The 27,577-nt window shown below is 38.8% G+C and overlaps 1 protein-coding gene across 5 annotated transcripts in view; it reads right to left on the bottom strand.

Annotated features, from left to right (window-relative positions):
• TRAPPC9 (trafficking protein particle complex subunit 9) overlaps nt 1-27,577 on the bottom strand; it is a 530,046-nt gene that overhangs the window by 236,367 nt on the left and 266,102 nt on the right. Inside the window, exon 22 of one of the 5 annotated variants that reach the window (XM_075743258.1) lies at nt 6,624-6,691. The exons of the other annotated variants lie outside the window; for them this stretch is intronic. Coding sequence (XP_075599373.1) covers nt 6,639-6,691 — 53 coding nt within the window. The 3' untranslated portion in view covers nt 6,624-6,638. Of the gene's footprint in view, nt 1-6,623; nt 6,692-27,577 lie in introns of those variants that run through there. 5 annotated transcript variants of the gene reach the window in all.

The following is a 27,577-nucleotide window of genomic DNA, read 5'->3' as shown; positions in this document are numbered from 1 at the left end:
ATGGATTGTAATGAAACATTAAAATTCTTTCTGATGTAAAGACTGATCCTGTTTGTTCGCTGTGGCTGATGAATGCCACCAATTTTGGTTCAGTTTCACTTTGCTCAAGGGCTTTGAGAAAATTTCAGCAACAAAAAAACCACAGCAATAATGTCATTATGGCCCTTTTCTATTTCTGAGTTGGAAAATCACTAGGGTATATAATAAAATTCAGCAAAGAAAGAGGTAAGAAGGGTACTTCAGGTGACCTAGAGACAATCATTGAAGAAGCAGATTATCGAAAAGCATTGTATTAACAGCATTTGCAGCACATGTATTATTTAGATAAACTGACTTTATTTAAGACTTGATTATAACCTCTAATTATTATGCAATTCATGTATTCAGCAGAAGAATTTATAAGCTAATTTTCTGACTTCATTTGTAAGTGTTTGTACTGAGAGTATCACATTAGTTTGTTCACCCACAGATTCACAATTAGGGAAGAAAATCTTTATTTTATGGCGAGCCTATTAAAGGTTTACAAGAAAAGAAAGTAAAATTATCTTAACTATTCTATTTTAAAAATATTAAAATAAATCAAGTGGAAATCCCTTCAACAATCTGTTGCCAGTTTAGAACTCAAGTTCCATATTTCTGCCCTATTTTCCGTGTTGCTTTCCCATCCATCCTTTGTCACATATCTCTAGCATGCTTAAGAATATTTAAGATATCACATATACAAGGCAATTCTAAGGAAAAAGGTCTCAGTAATACCAGGACCTTTTTCTTTCTTTGCAGTATTTCTAACTTTCTATTGAGTTTTGAACATTTTTTTAATTCTCAACAGTGCATATATCGGATTTTGACAGAGACAGTAAATGTACCTTATAGGATTTATGAACTACTCTTTATGAAATGTTTGTAGAATTCTGTGCAAAGCTTAAGTAAGCAATACAGAAGTTTTAATCAAACACATTATGAACTTTATACATTTGCAAAGCAGCTAGTTAGAGCATATTTTCATCCCTTAAGGATTTGTTTATTGCAGAGTAACCAAAATATTCATGATTCTTAATTACTTTCCAAAAAAAAAAAAAAAAAAAAAAGGCCTTTCCTTTGAAATTTTCATTCATTTCAATATTTCTTTAGGGCTTTCTTACATCTTCCTGATGCTCTAGATTGTTCCATTTAGTGAAAAGCCAAAATCTAACACCAACACGCTTTCTTTGCAGTAAGTAAATATGCTATTTTCAGATTTGGAAGGAACAGAAGTGGGAGTCAGGTCGCAGAAATGAGGGAAAACAGTTGTAGGCTATATCTCATTTAAAGCGTTATTAGGCTATACTCTCTATATTCCATCTGTACTCTCACATCTACTTTATGTAGGGGCATTTACACTTAAACACACAAGATCTGAGCTAAAAGAGTTGGTGGCTCCTTAAAGACAACTCAGAATCCTTGGTGTCCACCCAAGCTTCAGAAGGAACTCAAAACCTGAGGTTGTGGGCCCACCAGAGAGCTGGGGGTGCTTCACAAACTCAACACCAGGAAGATAAAACTACAGTGAATCCTTTTTCTTTTTTTTTTTTTAATACATGGCTTTAATATAACTACATTAAAACTTTAGTTTTGTATGCATGGAATGGTAAATAACAATGCACCATAATCAACTGATACTATCAAGAATGAGTTGCCCCTAATCTGTGTAATAAAATCACTCTCTTGCCAATCTGTTAAGCACTTTGACAAGGACACTGCAGGGACAATATAAGGACCAGTTTCACCATAGTAGTATTTCTACCCAGCATTTACGTACTTCTTGGTATAAGGAAAGGGTATCAGTTGTTGTGACTAACAGCTTTCATCTTCAGAAAAAAAGTATCACTACACAATAAAGTTCTTTTCTATTGCTCAATTTTTATACCACCATTAATGCATGAAAGCTCTAGAGTCTGCAGCTGTCCAGAGCTGGGCCCTACCATAAGTTTCTCTCTGAACTTCAGTTCCGGACAGGCAAATCAAGAATGGAGGACTTGATTGCAACGCGACATTGTATATAGGTCAGAGCAGAAGGAACAGAAGTATATGGTCCAATGAAATCACACCTTGCCAACCAGGCTGTCAGATTATTTTGAAAATCGTTTTACTAGCCAGCATCAAATTCTTTCAAAAATTCATTGAGATAACTTTTTTCTCTTTGAACTCTGTAGGAATCATCTTCAAGCAATAAAAACATATCGCCTGCTGGAAAAGAAAAAAAAAATATACTTTTATACTGCTCATAGCTTTGCAACATTTATGAACCAGTGTGCTTCAGTTAAAGCTGCAGCATTCAGCTTTTTCATGAAGCATGATGAGGTTTCCATAAATTGCAGCCACGTCTCTCCTAGAGGGATATGAATAAAGTCTATTTATGGAATATTCAGCAAGTGGATGCAGGGTGAAAATATCACTTGTGTCTTCAAAGACTAAATTAGCAAGTTTCTGTATCCTGGTTTCCATGTTGTCCATAAGCTTTTTTTTCTCCTCCAAATTTTATATTTTTTGCAGAATCACACACTAATCGTGTAAACTCAACTGACCTGCATACAGACTCAGTAAATTTTTTGTACACGTACATAAACACATGTGCGACAGAAACTCTATAAATACACGCACGTAAAACTGTGTCTAGAAATAGGAACAGCAGCAAACATATTTTATAGAAAAATGTGAAAGCTGAGACAAAAAATATGAACTTCCTTGAATGAATACCAAGATGATTTGGGTAAAGAAACAAAGACCACTAAATCTTGCAAATATCCAATTTAATTTTCTTTCCTTTGGTCACTTTGATTTAGCTGGCAGGAAAAGAAATCTGTGCACAATGTGACAACCACAGCTAATACTAATAGCAGTAATAATTGTTCACCCAGAATTCATTACGTGGTAAAATCCTATTTTTCCAAGATTAAATATCCATTAGTCTCATGCTATATTTTTACTTGATGTACACAAAAGAAGTATGCTCCTGGATAAAGTGGGCATAAATAATTCCAAAATTATTTTTGCAGAAAAATATAAAAGAATGTACATACTTGGAAGCCAAAAGCTCTCTTCCTACATCTTCATGCACTTGAGTCTAGCTAACAGCTAAGAGGTTGAGTGACCGTTGGTTCAGAATAATAGTCAGCAGTGTGTTTAAGTCAGTGATCCAAATACTGCTAATGCTGAAGCAAATGAACTACTGTCTTCAACAGAAAATTAAAATTTTAAAAATCGCCTGTTTTGACAAGGCCTGAGGCTGTTAAAATTCCATGTGCCTTTTCTCTCTTGAAACGATATATGAAATCTTCAGCTGATAGGATGTTCTAGCATAGGTTCTATTATTAAGCCATGTGAAGAGGCATTGGTAATTATTACCAAATTTATTTTAGGCAGTACAGAAAAATTGCTGGAAGAAGTTCTTTTCAAGCAGTTGTCTCAGTCTTTCCAGACTGATGTCCTACAGATAAAGTATAACCATCTTCCCAAAGAAAACGTGTGGGTTTTCAATACCACGAAAGGTCAACCACTCTCATAAAATTAAGTTCTTAGAAGTTCTGGTGTTCTTTAGTGGGAAAAAAACCACTAAATAATAATAGCATAATGAAGGTAGCTTGGCAACAAGCTTCCAGAAAAGAACCAACTCTCCAAAGAAAATGTTAGAGAAAAATCATTGAAATCTCCAAGATGGAGATGCTCATAGGAAACATTCTCAGAGTGCCCAGGAAAAATGTGAATTAAAATACATAAAAAGCTATTACATTTTGTCATAGCTCAGACAAAAATTAGGAATCTTAGGAGTAAGTACTGGAAAGCTTGAGCATAAATAATAGCATATAGAACTTCATTTAACAGTAACAAATAATTCTAGATGTTTTAACCCCACAGGATCAGATACTTGGCTGAACAAAAGAACCAAATGGAAAGCAGCTTTCTCGCAACATCTTTCAGGCAAACTATTTTGGTTTTAGCATTTCCACAAGAGAAACAGCTAAAACATTTTGGTCTCTGTGTCCAATAACACCAGACACAAGCTCCACCAAAGAAATATAAACCACTCCAAACCTGGATCTGCAAAGGCCATACATGCACAGCGTCGGAGGCAGGCAAACGGCACCAGTTTTCTGTAGTTGCCTGCACATCCCTACGTGCCCGTTGCAATTCTGTGCACCATCGGTACAAGAAGACGAGAAAAAATTACGATGAGAGAGAGCAGAGCCATTGCTGGCTCCCTTCTGTTGCATTGCATGATTTATTTATATACATTAATAAATTCTATTTGTAATAGTACACATCCCAAAATTCAGGGACAAGAAGAAAAATACAAATATGTAACTGTAAATGCCACAACTTTTCCCAATGTGGTCAAGTAAATCTGGATTATTTTCACATAAATGTGCCGATCAGTAGGATAAGCACTGAACACCGATACGGGCTGCTTTGGACTTGGGTTTAGTTTGGGTTTTTAGAAAGAAAGATCGTGTCACCACATTTCAAACAAAGATGATGCCATACACTTTAACAAGATGAAATGCTGAGAAGCTAAACCACTAGTCAAAATTTTGAATACATATTCTTTTAAAAGAAAAGTTGACATGAGGAGAAGACAGTTATCTACCTACAAGGTTTTCTGCGTTAATCTTGCATCTTGCTGGCATCTTAACTAAGGCAACAGATTCAGGGCTCCCATCTAGTAAAGCTATTTAACTTTCATAACTTGTTTTCCCTTTCCACGTCATAACCCTATGTCCTTCATCTCACCTTAAATTCTAAATATAATTAATGTAATTACTAAAGAAAAATTACAGTGCACATAAGAGGCCTTTGCAGCTATTTATAAGCAAGTTAACCAGAAGACAGAGTTGGGTGGAAACATGCAGTCAAACCTGCCTCTAACTCAAGGGTTGACCTTGGGAAGTTGCAAACCAATGACGATAACAATACCCCTCACACCTGGCCTGAGTTGGCATTTCTTTTTAATATTAAGGTTGGCCCTGCTCTGAGTAGGGTCTGGACCAGATGATGGCACAGGTCCAGTCCAGCCACATTGTAATGATTCCATAATGTAGTGTTCAGCGCTCTTCAACTTCTCGAAAACTCTCATAGCTCACTCACAATACCACTTTCAACAAAACCAAAAGCAACTTATCCAAAATATTCACAATACGTTTACCATAAAAGTGTAATGCAAACCCAGATGTTCTGAGACCTGGAGCTTCAAGCTTTTGTCATAAATTCGTTTCTTCCTTCGCACTCTGCTTTGCTTTAGTGCCTCCACCTTTAATCTAAATTTTGTATTCAGAAACTACAGATTTATGGCATTTAAGTGCAATTGCAAAGCACTTCAAAAGTGAAATGTAACTACTAGAAGTGATTTCAGAATTTTAAAATATATATTAAAATTTTAATACATGGCATTTTTCATTTGTCTTTATTCCTGTAAATATTTGCTCCAAAATATGCAGCGAGTGCTAAATGAAAGATGTTACAGTGCAGAAGAAACTAGAAACAGTACAAATACTGAAAAAAGTGTTTCCATCTGTCATTCAAAACAAACTTCATACACAAATAACAACTATACAGACCTCCACACTCTCCCAGATCATTATGTGGATATCAAATTTGACTCCAATTCTGTATTTCCAGCCCACTGGGACAAAGCAGAAACACCTGCCTTTATTTTAGCTGCCAGTCTCACAGTAAGTTTTAAGATAAATCACCCTCTATGAATAATTAATACCGTTTTCTCAGTTAGATTTGTGATTATTAAGTCATTATTTGTTTATTTTCACTGATGATTACTCTGTTTTCCCTTCTCGAGTTTAGTCATAACACTCTGGAGAAAAATGAAACTTCATCAGATAATGTGCAAATTCTGGTTGGAATAGAGCAGTCAATTCTGAAGAGTTTTGTATTTTAAAATATCTAGCTGAATAGGTATACGGATCAAAGGATATTCTGCAACGGGGTTTCATATACACGGAACCAGCCTCGGATTATAAAGTACTCCAGCAGTGGAAGGTCTTAAGGTTGGTACGCCGAAGCCCAGAGAGAAGGACATGGGTCATAAGACACAATTTTTAATGAGGATCACATAAAGAAAAGTTGGGATAGGGATGAAGGAGATCCCACTTCCTTAGCAAACTCTTTCCTCTCTCTTTTTGGGAACAGTCCCCAGTTCTCAAGGGAATCTTCCCATCAGTCATTCAAATCACTAATGCTACAGACAACTATCTGTGTTTCTCCCTGGGTTTGTCTTCTGTCAGACTGGTGTGTTAAATCAGCTCAGGGAAGTCTGGCGAGAGCCAAAATTGGAACAAATTAGGTAGTAAAAGTGCACAAAGTAATTGAGGAAATAATCTGGAGGAAGACTTGGCAGGGAGGGGAGAAAACTGTTTTCAGAGAGATCAGCTCCTTAATTTGACTTACCTGGCAGCTAGACAAACACTAGTGCCAAAACCCAGGAGTACACGACTGGGAAGAGGGGAATGCACAAATACTCCGTCATGGCAGCCCTCATCTTAGGTCAATTACAAGTCCTCCTCAAACTACACTTGAGGAAGGAGAAGGAAAGCAGTGGGATTAGGAGGACACTAGGAATTTGGCATGCCATCTGAAGTTCCTCTGAGCCTTCATACTGAACTGGACTTAGAATAAGCTGAGAGTAGATTTGTGGATGCTCGACCTGCAACTAGAAATAAAACTTCCTAGAGGTGGCTTCTTGCAATTCCTGGATGAGGAAGGTCTTTGGACAGAAATAGTGCTGTGATGCTGAGGAGGGTCTCAGGTGGAAGTCTGTACATTCAGAAGGACATAAGCCTAATGTCACCTCATTGCCAAGCCAGCGACAGTTAAAGGGACTAACAAAAAAAAAAGATTTGCTGAACAGTCAAATTACAAGTGAAAGGACTACTGTGACACACTGATGTGCAAATAAAGAGACTGGAAGTAATTCAGCATAGAAAAACATTTGCTTTGTTTATTAATCAGGGATATTGCTGGAAGCAAACTATAGTCCCATAGTTTTAGTTTAATTTCAAAACTGGTGTGAAAGTCACACATTATTAAACCCTGAATAGAAGACATTGTTCTGACCAATCATTTTCTAAGCTTTATTCACCATCATTCATTCCTCGTGCATTTTAAGCCAGTATCATAAATGAGTCATTCACTGGTTAAACCGGGAGACTGCGAGACTGAGCTTCCTACTGTATTACTGTCTTATTTTGTAGCCCGAGGCAAAGTAATGATCTTTTCTTAGTCTGTCTATAAGTAATATGCACATTATGCTTCTCGCAGGGATATGATTCGCTCACTGATGATAAGAAACATTTCAGCGTTCTCAGAAAAATAGCATCATAAATTCACAAGAGGTAAGCAACAGAGTGAAAACAACTGTCTTCTCATACCAGTGCAGTTGGACAATTTAAAAGTTACAACAAACTTTTTACCTACAGTTATACCATTCTCCGGTATCAAGCTCTCCAAGGTTTGTGGTGGTTTGGGTTTTTGTTTTCGTTTGGTTTTTTTTTAAAAAGCAGCTTCCTATCAGCTTCCAGCCTTATAAACATAATGTTGGCCAGAAGAGAAAAGTCAGAAGTTCATCCTGCCCTCAGAGAAAGATACCCATTCGATTTTTTCAGGACTTCTAATCTGGAGCCAGAAGGGATGAGATCTTCCACATCACCCCATGAACCCTCAGAGAGAATGGGAACGGCAAGACTGGAGCTCTGTCAGCTCAGGAAGACAACACAAGCCAAGAAAAATTAAGGCGATGTTGGAGAGCATATTAGCACAAGCTGAGTTGGAAGGCTGATGTGAGAGAAGGAATTCAGGGAAGGAACCAGATAAAATGGTGAAGATAGGATTCGTTTCTGCAGTTAAACAGAGTTGCTCATTTATTTGATTAAAATGCCACTGGAGCCTTGGTTGGCGATGCAGTTGCAGAGACTGATAGTGATATGTTTCTTCAGCTATGCAAAGTACAAAAGAGGAGCTCTAGCAGTTCTACAGAAGAATTTTGCAACATTTTCTTCTGGGAACTAGTTAGAAACTAGAGTTATCAAAGAAGCTATCTGCTTATGTAGTCATGTTTCTAGCTCGTATTTCACTTTGTTCTTAGATGCAATGCATGATGTCCAAATTACACCTCTTCGTCAGCTTTGGCTCCCCCATAACATTCTCTTTCCATGTTTTTAAGAGTCATTATTATTCATTGTACAGTTCCTAGACTCAGAGTTATTGGGTAAAAAGGCAAAATTATTCTTTCATCTTCAACTTTTACTCCCTGGTAACAGATTGGTTATTTTAGAAGTTGCATGCACTGGTTGAGGTGTTCCCTTCAGAAGTGTCAACAAATGTTTTGGAAGGAATTTTTTTGGCCTACTGTGATGCAATTTGGCAGAAACATGGTTTTCCCTGATAAAGTCTTGGCTTATTTATCTATGTTTACTTTGAAACATATCACAGAAAAATTCTGTGAATTAACAAAGTAAATATATGCTTCTATGTGGTTACTTAGACCCCTCTATGGAACAAGCCTGTAGGCAAACACATTATATATGTGGGCAGGCAATAATAACAGTAACTTTTATCACATCTTATCTACATTTCCGGCATGTCAACAGCACACAGGTCAGAATCTTGAACAAAGAGGAATATTTTACACTGAGATCTAGTCATTTAACTGTCAGCAAGAACAACAAAGTTCATTGGCAGAAATGTTTTACCCTTAAGTATCCCAATTTAGATTTTTGTTGACATAAATTGCACTGGATCCCAAATGCTGAAATGCTATATAGAAAGAGATGCAGTCAGCCAATGCTACCAATAGCTCTGAATTCCTTACAAATCTTGAATGGTACCCAACCACAAGCAGAAAACTACAGCAAAAATGTGTCTTAAGACTCTTTCAGAGATTCATGAGAGCTTTAAACGGACAATAAAACAAGTCAGTAGGTACACTTACTATCCACTAGCAGCTAGTCACTAGTTACACATAAAATACATCCACTTAACAAATAGGACTGGAATCACAAGTCATCCTAGCTTTGTACTACAGAGACAGCATTAGCATCGACAAGACTCCCGAAATGAGCAGATTTAAAGGACAGGACAATTAAAATGCTAGCCGCCGCCTGAAGCTGTATTTGCAAAAGTGTTCTCAACATTGCCACCATCAAACAACTGCTACTTCAGACAGAGTGAAATGCTAAAACCTAGTGCTTCATTTTAATTTGAACTGGATCTACAGCGTAGGGTCTGTATAATACAATAAACTGAAGTCACGGATTAGCTCAAGTAGATAAACTGAACTCTCCAGATACTGCTCTGTACCAGCCAGAAAAGTGCAGTTGCAATGATGAGATTCTCCGATGTACATACTCTTTCGCACAGGTCTCCACACATCTCTCAAAGCAACTCAATCTTTCTCTAATAACAACCCTTGATATTTCAGTTGTTGCGAGGAGATTTAAACTGAGATTCCTAAACCGAAACTTCAGCTGTGTCAGGAATCGTTAATCCTTTTATATAGTAACCAGGAGCCAAATATATTTTGTGATGATAGAGTGCAAATAAAAGGACTTGCAGGGCCATCAAACATGCTAGGGGCATCGCTATGAAATGCAGCGTAGGTATACGAGGTCAGAACTAGGTCACATTTCCATATTTCAGAAAATTTGCCAAGTTTCAAATTAGAGGGAATCACACAGTAAATCTCAAAACACAAGAGAGTAAGAAGATAAAAATTCCCCTTGGTTAACAAACAAATCAAGAAAAGAATATACAAATCTCAGATACAGCAGAAAGGAGAACAGATAAAACCTCTCTCACAAAGAACATTTTCAGAGAACAGTAATTACAAGCAACTATTTTTGTCTTCACTACAGATACAGGTTTGACATTTCCACTCTCTCACGGAAACTATGTATTTAAAGTGAAAATATGAAACTAGTAAAAGACAACTGTCAATTGCTGCATGTTCATTGAATCTATGTCAATAAAGGCCAGCATGTTTACTTTGCAATTATTTTTAACCTATCTCTGCACACAGAAGAGCTCCAGGGAAGAATTTAATGAAAATAAAGTGGTTTAGTAACTGACTTGCATTGAATTTTACAAATCTACAGCAAAGTTGAATGTCAATAGATACCAAAATTTACCAGTCTTCAACTTCATGCCAATGCATGACAAAGCATAGCTCATTAGACTTCAAAAAAACCCTGCCTTTGCTTTTGCTAACAAAAGCCACTGTTTGTTTCTCCCAAGAACACTTAGCTAATAAAGCAAATTAGTTAGTATGTGAACAGCTAACTGTAAAAAAAAACCAACTACCAAAAAAAAGACGTCATAGTGATTACAAAATTGCAACAAAGACACCACCATTAAAGTAATTAAAGCTGGTCTAAGCCCAAATAAGAATTAAATAGTCTAAGAAAGCAAGAGAGAATGCAGCAGAGACAGCAAACATACATGAGATTTCACAGGACTAGCGAGTATAAAAAGCATCAAGATTACCTAGGGAAGTTGAGGAAAATTAGAGGATTTCTGCGGCACTCTAGTGGCTAGAACAGCAAAATCATATGCGTTTTCACACAAAATATCAACAATCAATTTAAACACTATTTTATCAGTCTGTGACCTAGAATGAACTTCCCCCCCCCCCAACACCATGACTACTTCTACAGGTTACGAAAGCTATAAACAAATAACTTATTAATTTGCAGTTAAGATCATGGATTATGAGCTTACATATTTTTTACATATTCTCTGCTAATTCCTTTTGTAGTCTAGCAGTTGCAGAAAGAAAGAAAAAGCATCCTGAATTCTTTCTTTAGAAAGAAATCTTTGCGCTACCATCAAAATCCCAGGAATTTCCAGTTCTCTCAATATATTAAATCTGATGTTTATAAAGATTCACTTCTCTTAAGAAAGTGTGTACATATACACATCATGAAGTCAAGAACTCACGATAAATTCCTCCATTCCATATACTATGTGCCTATCTCATATATAAGCAACCACCTCCCAGGTCAGCGTTAGGCCCCAGGTAGTGCTCTTCTTTTTCCAAGTCATACATATTCAAAGATAACAAATTAATAAAAAAGAAAAAAATATCTTGGCACCACCTGAAGCTGTGAGAGACAGAAAACAACACAGGTTTAAAGAGCAGCGATGGGCCAAGCTTTTGACAGCTCCTTCTCAGGACGTTCTCTTCCATGTGAAGACTGGCTGGTCAAGCAGGTTTCCTCCTACATAATTGAGCCTCTCTCCACCTATTGTTCCTATTCCTCATGGCCTTCCTCAGACTTGTTGCTGTGTTTCATATAATGGTAAGCTAAATTAAGAGCTGATCACTTCAGCAAGGAGGAGGAGAAGCTGGGCTCCCTCCTGCCCACTCCTGGCTCCTCACCGCATGAGCCAGCTGCTCCTTTGCCCTGACGCTCACCACCCTGCTACAAGGCACACTGATTCAACCTCCTAACCTGGGGGGAAAAAAAAAAATCAAACAAAAACCCCCTGCTTTCCTCCCCCCGCCCCACCCCGGGTTTGTTTTCTGTCATATTAGTGAGTTGAACTGAGTCACTGTGGCATGAGGTGGGTGACAGAGCCAGAAACCCCCGAGTTACTTTCACATAAGAGAGAGATAAGAGATAATGGGACTTAGCAACATCTGTTGGTTTTGATAGCAACAAGCCATCAATGTCTCGTTTTTCCATACCCTTCCCGTCTCTGTCATTCCCTTCAGCCAATGCCCAATTACCTAAATCTCATTCAACTACAATAGAAAATAATTGTAGAATTGAGATCTTTTCAGTTTCTCCAATTCTTTTTGTGTCAATCCTTCAAATTTTGGTATATTTATCTACAGGATCCTGGGGACAGGGGGTGCCTAGTAATGTGTGTTCACTCTGTGCTGCTGCCTGGCACAACTATAACAATCAGAATAACGTAACAGTTATAACCAGGTGGACGAAGTCAAATACTGCCTATAGAGAACGCTTGGAAAAGATGGTGTTAAAAACTGGTTTGGGTGTGCAGAAAGAGTAGAATTAAAATAATTTCCTGATAGGAAGGAACTTGTTTTAAAAGGTACATGATAATGGACTCCATCTGTAAGAAGGTACGAACAACCTCCAGCAGCAAGACGTCAAAGAAATTCTGAGAGCAGAAGTACAACTAATTTCATTATAACCTGAGAAGAAAGTGTACCTATCAGTGTATTATTTTTACTCATACTTTTCTTATGCTACATAATGTTTGGTGAATAAAAAGGGTAACATAGCAGCTTATTATTATTAAAATATGATGACAGTGCCTGTGTCTCCCCAAGCAGCAGAAAACTCCAGACTCATATCCTGTGAAAAATCTTTTCATTTTTATAAGCCATCTGTCAACAGGCCATTTCTTCTAAGCCTTTCCTTTGATCATACAGCTCTAATTTTCTCAATGTGGCAATTAATCGCTTTTCCCCTTGATTTTTATATAAAGATATTAGAAAACCCTCTGAAGCCTCCACATTGTACCCTTAGATAATATATGCAGCCTCGTATTCCTATAATTATCTCTTTTTTCCCCTCCTTTCTCCCTTCTCCCTTTTACATATAATCTATCATATCCTTTTTCAATAGGACCACATGATCTTTTTGTGCTTGCTGAGTACCTATCCAGCGTGCTACGAGCTGTCCTGTAGCAGATATAATCACTGCCACCCACAATTCTGTTCCTCAAGTTACCAACAGAAATCTGCAGGCTCTTTCTGCTTTGGCAAACTACACGTTGATATGATGTCTTCTGCTCATGCAGTACGCCGCTAAGAAAATGAATGGTGTAGATGTCAGGCAGGCTAGTGTGTACTTAAAATTCTTCACTATTTCAGCAGATTGCCTTTTGCTTGCATTAGGTCATACCCGTTTTAAGAAAAACTTTCCTAGAATGAATCTTTTGACGAATAGGTATTGAGATAGTCTTTGGGAAAATAAAATCATTCACTTAAGGAAAAGAAGAACATTTAATGTGATTGGATACATCATCCTTCCCCGAGTATTCATTTCATGCACAAAATCCTTTTGATGCTTTATACCTTTAGTGTCACAATAAAGAAATCTTCTTATTACTGAAGAACGATAAGAGAGTAAACAGCAGCTGTGTGATAGCACTGATGTAGCAGAACATATCCCCGCGAGGATTCTTGACCTTTCAGCCTCGGTTTTCAATGCTGCGGCTAAAAATATCTTTTCTCCACTGACAAACATTACAGCTACATGCTGCAGAATAGCAATGAGGAGCTTTATGCTCTAATGGCTTTACTATAAATAGAATCTCTTCAATGCTAAAAGCTCTTCATTAAAAGGATTAGTGACTACAACACACAACAGGAACAACCGATAACCAAACCTCAGGCTTTGTAACACAAACTGATTTTAAATGTACTAGATTTAAGATTTCCAAAGTAACTGTGTAATTCGGTGAGTAAAGCCGAATGAAATAAAAAACCAAAACCCTCCCTCCTCCCGATGCAACATTTTGGAGAGCTGTCTTTGATATAAAATTAATAGTTTGAGGAATCGGCTTCCCAGTATTCTCATTTTCTCCAGTTCAATGCCAAATTGACTGTATAATGCAATGTCAAAATGAAGTACAAAGTCACAACAAAACTGATGTCAGTACTTGAGCATAATAAATGATCAGTTATCTGCTAGAGCAGAAAAAACTTTCTTCCCTGCTCGGTTTTAGATAGGGACGCAAATTCTCACAAGGCTAGGCTGCGGCTCTGCAGCGCGCAGCTACATTGCGGTAAGAGTCACTCTCGGTGACTGAAGCAGGAGGGTGACAAAGGCAGGGGCGATGAGGAGACAAGCAGAATGGGAATCCTACTTACCATTTCAGGATAAACACTAAATAAAGCCAGCTTTAGGAGGTTACTTTGAGATACGTTGGCAAATATACCATTAGACTCACGTCTCAGAAATACTACGCCATGGGAAAAAGACTGGAGACAAGATGTAAATTAAAGCAGAAATAAGGCACATTTTTTAAGTGATGAGTTATCCTACATAGCAAAACTGAAAGACTGACTGGAAAGTCAGAAACCTTGACAGAGAAGATAAATATTACATGCCAAACATCAGATAAATTGACCACCTACAAATATTGGAAATAACAAGCTTTCAGAGCACCCTGTTAACAAAAACGTGTCTGAAGCATTCAAAGATTTTTAAACCTCACTGATATAAATTGTGGTGCATGTGCAGTCAATGAAATGCAATCCTCTCCAAGACTAATCAGATTTGAAGACACACAGTAACCCTCCACAACCACTGTAAAAGGAAACTATTTCATTCTCAGATGTAGTTTACTTCCCCTCATCGTAGCCTGGACTACCAAGCCATCTTTCAATGACTCATGCCTACAATTAGCAGTGCTTACAATTAGTCTTATAAATGAGCTAGTATGTCTTCTAAGCACTAATCATCCCTGGGCCCATACACGCAAGACTTCAGCCTCTAATAGAAGGGTATTTCTTGCAGCATCATAGTATATATGTGAAAATGTTATCCCAAAATGCCCCAAAATACACTGCCAAAAAAAAAAAAAAAAAAAAAAAAGTGGTCAGAGAATATGTATTGGAAGACTAGAGGGTATATCAAGCCTTCAGACCATTGGAGTTGTTAAAGAAAGGATCATCTGACTATGGATACATTCTATGTTTTTAATTGACAAAACAATGCACCATCTGATTGCCCATCAATGAATTCCATTCATGGACCTTTGACTCTTTTTTTCTGTGGCTCTACAATTACGTTTTTGCTTCAGCATTTTTGACTTGTTTGAATTAAAGCAAATTTGGTAAGGCAATTAATTTTCTTTTAATAAAAAGCATAGTCTTGATTAGTTGGAACTAATGGCACATTTAACTATATTATGGGTTTTCGTCTTTTATGTTTATTTATTATTAGAAAACAGAAATTTTATGAAACATAAACCAAATTTAGATTACCAAAATAACTAAGGATGGCTTTTCCTCCTCTGACATTTAGACAAATAGCAAATTTTGATTCCCTGCAAAAATTGCTAATATGCAGAACTACATACTTTTTTCATTTTAAATTAGAGATTTGCTACTAACATGCCATATGCTGTGTGATATGTTTAACAGAATGTTACACTTCTAATTGCATACCAATCAAGGGCTCATATTTTCCAACAATTAGCAGGGTAAAGTATAAATTTCCTAGTGCTGTTGGTGCTTTCAGGCATCTAACAGAGCCTACAATATTATAATCCACACATCTTCAAAATCAAAAACATGATTTGGCTTCCGTAAGAGCCCTCTACACACGAGACTGAAAAGGAGAGGTGCATTGGGTTTGCGTGGCAAGGTTTTGGTAGCGGGGGAGCTACAGGGGTGGTTTCTGTGAGAAGCTGCTAGAAGCTTCCCCCACGTTTGAGAGAGCCAATGCCAGCCTGCTCCAAGATGGACCCACCATTGGCCAAGGCCAAGCCCATCAGTGGTGGTGGTAAGTGGGATAACATAGTTAAGAAGGGAAAAAAACACCACCAGGAAAAATTGCAGCTGGAAAGGAGGAGTGAGAAGATGTGAGAGGAACAACTCTGCAGACACCAATGTCAGTGAAGAAGGAGGGGGAAGAAATGCTCCAGGTGCCGGAGCAGAGATTCCTCTGCAGCCCGTGGTGAAGACCATGATGAGGCAGGCTGTCCCCATGCAGCCCATGGAGGTCCATGGTGGAGCAGATATCCACCTGCAGCCCATGGAGGACACCACGCTGGAGCAGGTGGAGGCACCTGAAGGAGGCTGTGAACCCTTGGGAAGACGACGCTGGAGCAAGCTCCTGGCAGAACCTGTGGGCCGGTGGAGAGAGGAGCTCACGCCTGAGCAGGTTTGCTGGCAGGACTTGTGACCCCGTGGGGGACCCACGCTGGAGCAGTCTGTTCCTGAAGGACTGCACCCTGTGGAAGGGACCCACGCTGGAGCAGTTCATGAAGAACTGCAGCCCATGGGAAGGACTCACGCTGGAGACAGTGGTGGAGGACTGTCTCCTATGGGAAGGACCCCACACTGGAGCAGGGGCAGAGTGTGAGGAGTCCTCCCCTGAGGAGAAAGGAGCAGCAGAAACAACGTGTGATGAACTGACCACAACCCCCATTCCCTGTCCTCCTGTGCTGCTGCGGGGGGAAGGAGGGAGAGAAATTGGGAGTGAAGTTAAGCCCAGGAAGAAGGGAGGGGTGGGGGAAGGTGGTTTTAAGATTTGGGGTTTTTTCTCATTACTCAACTCTGATTTGATTGCTAATAAATCAATTTCCCTGAGTCGAGTCTGTTTTGCTTGTGACAGTAATTGGTGAGTGATCTCCCTCTGTCCTTATCTTGACCCATGAGCCTTTCATTATATTTTCTCTCCCCTGCCCAGCTGAGGAGGGCAGTGATAAAGTGGCTTTGGGGGGCACCTGGCCTCCAGCCAGGGTCAACCCATCAAAATAGGAAGGGGAGAGAGGAGAATAGAAGATGCATTTCTACTGATAGCACCATCCTTTTAACTTCCCACTATTTCCCATAAAATTATATTCAACCTCAGAAACAGGGTAGAGATCTCAGGTGTTTTATGGGTGGGCTGGGGTTTGGGTTTTTTTGAGGGGGTTGAAATCAATATGTATCTATTTATAGTGCCTTGACCTTCCATAATGAGGTTTCTCTGCTAACAGGTGTTGAAAGGAAGAAATATGCAGCTATTTCTGGCATCTTAAGGATCTTATGGAATGAGTTTATCTGAACATTTGAAAATCACCCAGTTTCATGGGTAAGCCCAAGAAACTAAATATTCTATATTTTTGCCAATTATAGTTAGTTTGAATGGGGTATGGGAATGGAAAAATCGGGAAACATCTCTACAGGTAGATCTTGGTAACTTCTACCTTCTTAGGCAGTAGAAGGTATCCAATCTTGATCTTCAACATCCAGTTTTAGAAAGTTTCAAAGATATTTTATTCTGACATTAACATGCTTTTTATTTGTATCTATTAATTTACTTGCTGATACTCAAATTTCACTAACAAGTGATGAGTCTTCCCATCATATAATTTATTATTTATGATGAAGCAGGAGTGAGCTCCTTAATGAATAGCAAGATGACTCGGATTCATTTTAATCCCTGTTTCAAAATAGAAAGAATCCCAAATGACTTTTCACCTAGACATTATCACATATGAGTAAAATTTTACTGAACAAAATATTTACTTGTGTTTATTTCAGTGTTTGAAAACTTTAATAAATTCACTTTGCCATCAGAATATGAAGTAATGACAATTAAAGACTGTCTAATCACCGCATATAAAGATAGTTTTAATTTGCTATTAATTGCCAGATACCGTGTACTCAGATTTAATTTCTAGTGAAATGCTCAGGGCAATTTTACTTTAGCACTGAAAATATTTGAACCTGCACTTACATCTCCTGTTTCTTCAGTGTTCTCTCAGAGCTCAGAAAAGCCCTTCATATAGCCTCTGCTCTAGATTTTAGCATGTCAGGAAAAGCACAGGAGTCATCACTACAGTATTTCAGTTTAAAGCTTCTTCCCAAAGGTAGTTCAAAGACTTTATTACTGCAAGTTTGGACATAAATAGTACTATCCAACAGTACTACCCAATGGTATCCAAAAGACTGGCATACTGGGAATATGCATGTTAGCGTGAACTATTATGAAAAACAGAAATAACTGAACAATAAGGGTCACATTTGGAATCTGTGCAACTGAGAAACATCCACTATCCCATAGAGAGTACAGTGAGTTTCTAATTAGAAGAGTAAAGTATAATGAGAGATAACTGAAGGCACAGACAACCTGCTTCAAAAATCCAATGGAGCAATGTTTTAAGTCAGTATCTACAGACAAGATCTGAATAAAATGTAGTTCCTGGGCTAAATGAAATCTCTGGTTTGCTGTAAAGCTTTGGTCCCTTTGTCTTTCAATTTAGACATGTAACAATTTTTTGCTGCGTTCATACCATCGAACTATCCAACTTAATTTGAGTAAAGGTTTGCTGATGATTACAGCATGCTGGATGGCAAACAAACAGCTCCACAGACTGAAACTCCAGAAGAAAGATAGAGGCAAATGCCATCTGTGGTATTTTACATAAATTAGGTAGCACTACTGGATTATTACCAAGTTGCCAGTGCCGATGCAATACAAAAGATACTTTAAAAGAGAACAAGAAGGATTAAGAATGATGCTATACAGTATGTCAGAGTTGTTCTTAGTCTCACACAATACATTGCCTAGGAAACAATTTATTACAAGAACAGAAGAAAATCTGTGAAGGTTAGCTCTGCGTGATGATCAAGCAGTCGTATTTTTTCAGTCTCTCAAAATAACAGAAGAATTTCATTGCCTGCCACTGTGCCTTTTGAAGAACAGCTTCCAGATTATCATCGCCAACCTCTATTACAAGCTGCCTCCCCTATCAGGCATGTATCACTACCTGTCACAGTCCTGTTTTGCCTCTGCTCATTTTTACTTGACTGAGTTATGCACAGCTTTCTGAACGGACCTCCTGTACCAAAACTATGTACTGTGACAGCTAGAAAGCCAAAACAATTTCCCACAAGCAAACAATCCTGTATTGTCTCATTTTCATGCCTTGCCTTGTGTCATTCTAGCATATATTTTACTTTTGTGTAGTATCTATTGCTTTTGCAGAGATTTCTGAGTATTACTGGCTCCAAGGAGCTGCATGGACTGCACTACAATCTCCCCGAAAGACAATAATTGAAAGGGAATATCCAGATATTGAAGTAACAGACTGTGGTGGGTTGACTTTGGTCAGCTGCCAGGTGCTCACCCAGCTGCTCTCTCACTTCCCCTCCACAACAGGACGGGGGAATGAAAAAGGATAAAAACGCTCCTGGGTCAAGATAAAGACAAGGAGATTGCTTACCAGTCAGTGTCATGAGCAAAACAGACTCAACTTGAGGAAAATTAAACTTATTGCCAGTTAAAATAGATTTAGATGGTAAGAAACTAGGTCAAAATTTAAAACACCTTCCCACCCCTTTCCCAGTCCCACCTTCACCCCCTCACCCCTGACTCCTCTCCCCACAAGGGGCGCAGCGGTGGGGATGGCGGTTGTGGTGGGTCCATCCCAGCCCCTCTCGGCCGCTCCTCCCTCCTCACACCTCTCCCTGCTCCAGCGCGGGCCCTTCCCCGGGCTGCAGTCCTTCAGGGACAACCTGCTCCCGCCTGGGCTCTCCACGGCCACAGCTCCTGCAGGAAATACCCCCCTGCTGCGGCGTGGGGCCCTCCCCGGGCTGCAGGCTGGGTCTCTGCTCCAGCGGGGTCTCTCCAGGGCTGCAGGGGATCCCTGCTCGGGGCCTGCAGCACCTCCTCCTCCTCCTCCTCCTCCTCCTCGTCCTCCACCTCCGTCCTCCACCTCCTCCCCCTCCTCCTCCTCCTCCTCCTGCTGCCTCGGGGTCCCTCTGCTGCTGCTCCCTCCTTGGCTTCCTCCTCCTCTGCCTGTGCCACCTTTGGCCCTTGCTGAAACCTGTTTTCCCCTCAGCGCCCCCAGCTTGGCTGAGGGGCTCAGCTGTGTCCTGCGCTGGGGCCGTTGGAGCTGGCTGGGACCGGCTGGAACCGGCTGTGTGCGGCACGGGGCAGCCCTGGCCTCTCCCCACAGAGGTGACACCTGGGCATGGACACTCCATACATTTTGATTTCCAAGATTTTGCATGTGGCAAAACCCGCAATTATTGTGTAATGAAAACTAACCTAAATGTGAAAATCATCTGTATATCTGGGTTTCTTAACAATTTGTGAATTTCCAGCTAGCAACACCAACGGATACCACAAGAAACACGTCTTTGATTCTGCATTCATAAGGACAATACAAGTCACCTGGATAGCGAAACGTTGCATTGTCACTCAGAATACAAGCCTAGATAATAGGAAAAAAAGCTGTGATATATCTGACCATTTAGTGATCGAGCTGCAGGCATCAATCCAATTCTTACTAGATAACTACCGAGGTGCAGGGTTCACAGTCACAAATGAATGGTTTTCTCAGCATCAGGGCAAACGACAGCAAGAAGGAGTCTTTTCTTCAGAAAATATCTTCTATAGCAACATCATCAGCACAGCCAGGGGAATGGCATAGACCTGGCGGATACGACATCATTCCTGCTGTTCAGAGAAATGACTCTCAAAGTCATGTGGAACATCTTCTTTTCCATTTGCGCGATTAAGCATTGAAAGCGATCAAAACACCTAATAACGCAGGAATTTCACATCAAGAGAGAAATGGTACTCCATTTGAAATATTACAGATGCTTCCTCACAACCTTACATTAATCTCTGACAGAAATAAGGCCTGATACTGCTTTACTACACTATTGGTCATGGCGTTGAGTAGCTGAAACTTGAAATGTAATCAAAATTAACTTCTGGAAGTTTGGTCGTTTAATTATTTTGTATTTATTGTGATTACATTAGTATCCACCTTAAACATTCAAGATCCTGCTGTGCTGGAGAGACAGCAGCAATTTACTCACTACTGTGTTGTAGCCAGATAACAACAAAATTCACATTGGTCTTAATACATAAACTTTGAAATGAGCCAGCAGGTTTAGTAAGCTGGATTTACTCCATCATTGCCAGTTTCAAACTAACGTTTGTGAGAGAGTCAATGTTCGTTTCAATAGCCTACATCATGTTCTGTGAAATACGAAATATTCACTATAATTTTGGAGATTAATAAAGAACATAGATAGTCTTGAAAAATGAAAGCACAGATTTACTTTATTAAGGTAGAGAACACTAAGGATTCATGTCAGGACTAATGCTACTGAAGATCTAAGCTTGTCGTCCAGATCTAAGAAAAGAAAAAAAACACACTTTACAACAGACATAGACAGAGGCTACTAAGATAATTGTGGGGTGGGCAATAAAAAAACACTTATGCTGTTAAGGAGATGAGGAGAGGTAGTCCTGACTGCTGTCTCAAAAGGCACAAAAGAAAGAGCAAGAGTAAAAAAAGGCAAACATCAGAGACTGAGGAAAGCTATTTAAACTAAAGAACAATATTGACATGAGGAAAAAAGTGCCGGAAATGAGTCACAAATAAATTTAATCTTGAAATTCCTATTCGCAGCAAGGAGCTCAGTAAGTTTACAGAAGGTTCTCCAAACAAAATTATATTGAGACACCTTCTGCAATCTACTTCTGAATTAAATAACATAAAGATGTATATTTCATGTTATGAGATTAATTTAAAACAATATGCAGACAATACAAATCACTATCTATTAAGTACCCATGAACAGAAATAATTTCCTTCAAATACAGCCTAACTGTTTAACAAAAATAGTTCATAAATAGCAAAAAGTGAGCACGTTGCTGATTAATATCTTCATTAGGAACAGATGTTCAGAAACTCACTGGTTGCTCCAGCAAGTTTTAGAAAATTATAACCACTGGGAAACAAGAAGAAGTCATTTTGCTTCTTTAACAGGCAAAGTTCAGGATGTTCACTCCAACTGACAGGTGTTTACTAATCTTAACCTCAAAACTTAGATTACATTTCTCACTCTTTTTTTCATTTTCTTTGTTTCACTACTACTATTTGGCAATTTCATTAGTGAGAGAAACCTGCATGTTTTCTTTCTGGAAGTGAAGTATATGGGAAAAACTGATAGTAAAGCAAGAGGAGATGATGTTATTGGGAGTTAAATGCCCCGCAGGAACCCACTGGAGAGGACACTGTGGACACTTGTCCCCGTGGGGTCAGCTCCCATTTTGGGGGGTTTATACATGGGCCTAAATTTCTGGGTAGAATGAAGGAGCTACAAATGTATCTCATTTCAAACAAGGGCTCTGAATCCATGTGGCCTAATGTATGCAAAGTCATGTTTTACCCAGCGTACCGGTCTGAGCTATGAGTATGGCAAAGCCCAAGCCAAGAAGCCCTGCCAGATCCGAGCTGCTGGTCCCCCCACTCAGCAGTGCTCCAGCAGGAGTCTAGAGCTTGGGTGCAGCATAAAACCAGCTTTGAGCCTTCACGTCCCACTAAAACAAATTTACCAAATGCTCTCACAGCTGGGAGCGCTGTGGGAAGACTTCCAGCCAGAACCATTGAACCATTTGAGGCTCTGCTCTGAAGTTTCTAATTTTGGTCTCCAACACTTCTAATTCCTGGGCTTTTCCTTTAGCTTGAACAATCCAACCCCATCATTCACTCAGATAACTGACAGTTGACTGTTTATCAAAGCACAGAAATGTAATTATCCCTTAACACTTCTTTTAATTATTGAGGATTGCTGCTGCTGCCTTTTTCTTTCCTGAAGTTTTCACATGAGGCAACCAATTATTTCTCTCCGTAATTCCAGACACTGCCAAGACATTTTACCCTTTCTATATACTACTAACATTTTTAATTAAGTTTCTTCCTTATTTCATCTCTTGTGTCTGGCCTATATAAAAGTTCTGTAACAGCTCTGTACAGATCTGATATTATTGAGCCACAACTTTACATGACACTATACAAAATGTAATGAGTAACAGAAAACAATTCGAGTATCTTTTCATGAAGCCCTTTTGTCCAAAGCCATTCTACAGAAAACATTTGCTCAGCTTCTCTTTTATATACTAAGATGAAAAAAAAAAAAAAAAAAAAAAAGCGCCCTTCTCCTTCTGTAATTTTTCCTAATGTATCCATAGGTAATCAGAAAAGTTATTAAACTGAGCCTGAATTTCTGTTTAATAAGGAAACAGATACTAAAATAAAAAGTCTAAGTTCACTACTGAGCAAACAGTATCAATGAGCACACAGAATCACAGCTCAGGAAAGATTTTCTGTTTGACCGGCTTCCTTTGTAAAATCAAATCAATTAATGATTCAAGTCAATCAAATGAAATTAACTTTTTTCCAGCCTAAAACTGTACAACGTTTCTTTTCAAAAAATGTTTTACGATGGCTTAACGCAAAGGTTTGGGATATAAGATAAAAACAAAAGTAAAATCAAGTCAAGTTCTGATGTTGTTTTACCAAAGAGACAATGGGTAGAAGAACAGGCAAAAATCACAAAATGGAGAAAAATACGATGGCAAAAAAAATCTCTCTTACGCTAAAAAAATAGACAATTAGCTGCCAATGTTGAGAAAGAAAGAGACTAAAAAGAAGAAAAGGAGAGAACATGAAAGAGAGAACTTCGGTCAAAGCTTATACTTCCTCAGACAAATCTGTCTGTTCTGGTCTGTGCTCGTACTGTTGAGGTTTTGACAGTTGGAAGCTATTAATTTCAGCATTACAAGGCTTATTGAGATGGATTTATGTTCTTTACAGTCATTAATTCACTTCTGCTTCCTTGATGAAATAAAGGACTACTTCAGAATGAACACTGAAAATTAAACCAACTTCCCTCCTCTCAAAATGTCTGCTTGCCAGAGAAGTTCTACTCCTGATAGGTCACCCTGGCCTTAACCGATGAGTTAACACCTGAGGGCGGGGGAAAACATGTCCAAATACTTGGAAGATTTTGCTTTTAGTAAAATACAAAAATAAAATAAAAACTTTCTATTTAACTTGATTAAGTACAAACTTTAAACTACAACAGAGTACATTTGCACTTCTACCAAGAAGATGTAATAGTCCAGTCAAATGACACACGTTCTTGGCAAAAAAGAGGCTGATCAAAGTACAATGTAGTCAGTGAAAAGACTGCTTTCATTTACACCATTCACGGCATTCAGTTGCAAGCATATACATTATTTTTTCAAGTGAAATAAAACAAAAGCTTAAAAATGTCAGAAGCCAGATAAGGGAAACTCAGCGTATATGTTCTGGAATAAGGCCTCCCATCTTGCTTACTGCCCCAAGCCAATTACATGTTGAACCTGTCCTACATAGGCTATTCAGAATATTCCTCCACTACAATTAGCATATTTTCCATTTCACATTCTCTACACACTTAACTGTACAATTCATTTAATTGCTGGGTAATTAAAATCCTGCCTGATCAAAGCATCTTTCTTGCCTCTCTTGTTAATACATACATCTTCTGATCCTTTTTCCTTTTTTCTTTTTCTAATTGTTCACAAGCTGAATCATATTTTTCTAAATTTTTATTCAAATGGTATTTTCTGTGTCCATCAAAGTAATAGAAATCTATTTCTCTGCAGATTCAGTGATACTTTTCACCAACTTCTTTACAAGACAGCTTTTTTGTCTTTTCAATCTTCTTCCTTACAATTATCTTCACACCTCTTTCTGAAAGTGTAACCCATTTTCATAATTATTTTGATAGCTTTTCATTTTTTAATTTGGATGTTCAATTAATCTATTATTCAATTTACTTCTAACAATACCTAGAAAATTAAGTACCTTACTTAACTGAATAACAATTTATCATCATTATGGTGTTCCTCAATCACCTGTTATTGCTTAACTGAAATGTCATAAGCAATATTCCTATAAAGAAGTAAACTGTGCATAGCTGTGGGGTTTTTTTCTTTAAAAATACAATGGTTTTGTAAATGAAATATTGAAAACAAAGCCACTCACTTACTCAACATAACAAAATGTATTAGGCACATGTGCCTGAATCAAGCTCGAATGAGTTAATTTTCCTGTTACCACAATGTCCTGTTTCTTTTTCTCCTTTTTGTATCCGATTAAACACCATTATTGGGTACTTTCCTCTCCACCAGTACTTCTGCTGTAACATTGTTGAAAACCGTAATGGTCTTTAAAAAATCTAGACTGCATTTATTAACAGATAGTTTCTATTCAGTATGTTCTTATGCCAAAGGTTCCCCTACTTCAGCAATGTTTTTTTCTTCTCCTTGAGGCCTGGTCCTCTGATGGAATCCCAGAGATCAGTCAACTCTTGATTTTGCTAAATTAATGTCTCTCAGAGACACTGCAACTCAAAGCAAGCAAGACTATATTAGATGTCTAAGTAATGAACACAGAAATCACCTGCCAGGTTTACTCAACTTTTGAGAATTGATCTAATTTTACTCAGTGTAGTATCTCCATAGCATAAACCCAACAATAAGTCTTCATTCTTTGATCACCTCCAAAACTTTACTTTCTCCTGTTCTGGTTTGATTTGAGCTCTTCTTACAGAAGCAGCTTCCCACGTGAGGTTTCATTAGAGACTTCTACAAACATCACATACACCTTTCCTCATAGCTGAATTACAGTCGTAGCTCAGAGTAAAACTTAATCAAATTCTTTCCAATCACTTCAGATAGCTGAACTTCTAGCAGATTTCTGTGTTACTAGTCTCAGAACAGATAACCTTATCTTCTGAACATTTCATGCATTTTATTTATGATACTTTGGTATTTGAAATTATCGGAAGATTATAAGACAGAGAGACATTTAGCAATGTAGTGACAGGACAAGGAGCAGTGGTTTTAAACTGAAGTAGGGGAGGTTTAGATTGGACATAAGGAAGAAATTCTTTACAATGAGGGTGGTGAGACAGTGGAACAGGTTGCCCAGAGAAGCTGTGGATGGCCTGTCATTGAAAGTGTTCAAGGTCAGGTTGGATGGGGCTTTGAGCTATCTGATCTAATGTCCTCGATGTCCCTGTGCATGGCAGGGAGATGATCTTTGATGGTCCCTTCCGACCCAAACCATGCAATGATTCTACGATTCTGTTTAGTAGCCTGATCTCTTTTTGGAGAGATGGTGGTGCTTATCTTTGAGCTGTCAGCATATTTCATCAGTTTATTCCCCCTCCTCCTCATATCTGCTTTCCTTCTTTTCTTTTTTTTTTAAGTAAAAATCACTAATGATTCACATCATTGGTGAAATTCGCCCTAGACCAATACTTAAACAACTCCATTAGTATTTATTACTCCATTTTCCTCCCATCTCTTCTCACTGCTTTGTTAGAAATGCTGGACCTGCAGCTTCAGCTTCCAGTTCTGTCAGAAATCTGAGATGAAGTAACCACTGGCACTCCCCCCCAACATGTCTAAAGCTATCTATCTTTACATAAGAGGTTTTCTTAATTTATTTTCATTTTAGGGGGCACTCTTTATTCTTAGCATCTCTTCTTTGAAATCACTACAGGTCCAGTTATGTCTGAAACCCCTTCTCTACAAGTTTTCCTCTCAGTTTAGAGTAACCAAGGCTTCACTAGGAATTAGAAACAACAGCTGATTCAAAACATATCACACAATAGCATGTTTTGACATGTGAGAACATTATTCGTGTGCCAGATGCCCTAGTTTTATCAAGTTGGTCTGTTTTTTCAATGTACTACCCCAGTCCCTTAACACTTCCCAGTAACCAAAGCATGTTGCTTGTTTGACATTGCCAAAATGTCCTCCAAAACAGCCCGCACACAAGCTGTTAAGATATGAAAGTGTTCCCACCTCTCTTGGATCTTAAAAATAAAAATGAAAAACCTGAAGATTTTTCTAAATGGATGAGGAAGGTTGGTTACCTAGTAAAATCCATTTACCACCAGATGGTTTCTAGATTTTGGTCTTCCTATGAATCAGACCTTATAGACAGCTTACTCTTGAGATTTTCTGGCCAACACTCTTGTTTTCATCTTTCTAATGATGATAATAGAGCAGTTACTGTAATTCTAAAATAGAAATCATTAAAGAATATTTTAGTTTGATAAATGAACAGAACAACATTCATAAATTTTTTGAAAGGCAGATCTTCATATACCCTGCGGATCTCTCCTTATTTCCAAGCTTATACCTTATACTGTTGGAAAAGGACCTGGGGCTGCTGGTCGACAGCCAGCTGAATACGAGCAAGCAGTGTGCTCAGGTGGCCAAGGCGGCCAACAGCAGCCCAGCTTCTATCAGAAATAGTGTGGCCAGCAGGACCAGGGCAGTGATCGTCCCCCTGTACTCAGCACTGCTGAGGCTGCACCTCGACTGCTGTGTTCAGTTTTGGGCCCCTCACTACAAGAAGGACATTGAGGTGCTGGAGCGTGTCCAGAGAAGGGCAACAAAGCTGGTGAAGGGTCTAGAGCACAAGTCTGATGAGGAGCAGCTGAGGGAACTGGAGTTGTTTAGCCTGGAGAAAAGGAGACTGAGGGGAGACCTGATTGCTCTCTACAACTACCTGAAAGGAGGTTGTAGCCAGGTGGGGTCTTGATCTCTTCTCCCAAGTAACAAGTGACAGGACAAGAGGAAATGGCCTCAAGTTGCACCAGGGGAAGGTTTGGATTGGATATTAGGAAAAATTTCTTCACCGAAAGGGTTCTCAATCATTGGAACAGGCTGCCCAGGGAAGTGGTTGAGTCACCATCCCTGGAGGTATTTAAAAGACACCTAGATGTGGTGCTTAGGGACATGGTTTAGTGGTGGACTTGGCAGCACTAGGTTAACGGTTGGACTTGATGATCTTAAAGGTTTTTTCCAACCAAAACAATTCTATGATTCTATGATCTACATGCTCCTGTGGAGGGCATATGAGGGGTTTGTTTATTAAAAGAGAAAGTAAAACTACTTTTTTACAGTTCCCCATTAAAACTATTCTTTGAACAAACATCCAAGCCAGTCTTGGAATTTCAAATATGGAGGAA

The sequence above is a fragment of the Balearica regulorum genome, chromosome 2 (assembly GCF_011004875.1).
Source record: "Balearica regulorum gibbericeps isolate bBalReg1 chromosome 2, bBalReg1.pri, whole genome shotgun sequence".
NCBI classification, from domain to species: Eukaryota; Metazoa; Chordata; class Aves; order Gruiformes; family Gruidae; genus Balearica; species Balearica regulorum.
This window is presented reverse-complemented; position numbering and strand designations above follow the sequence as displayed.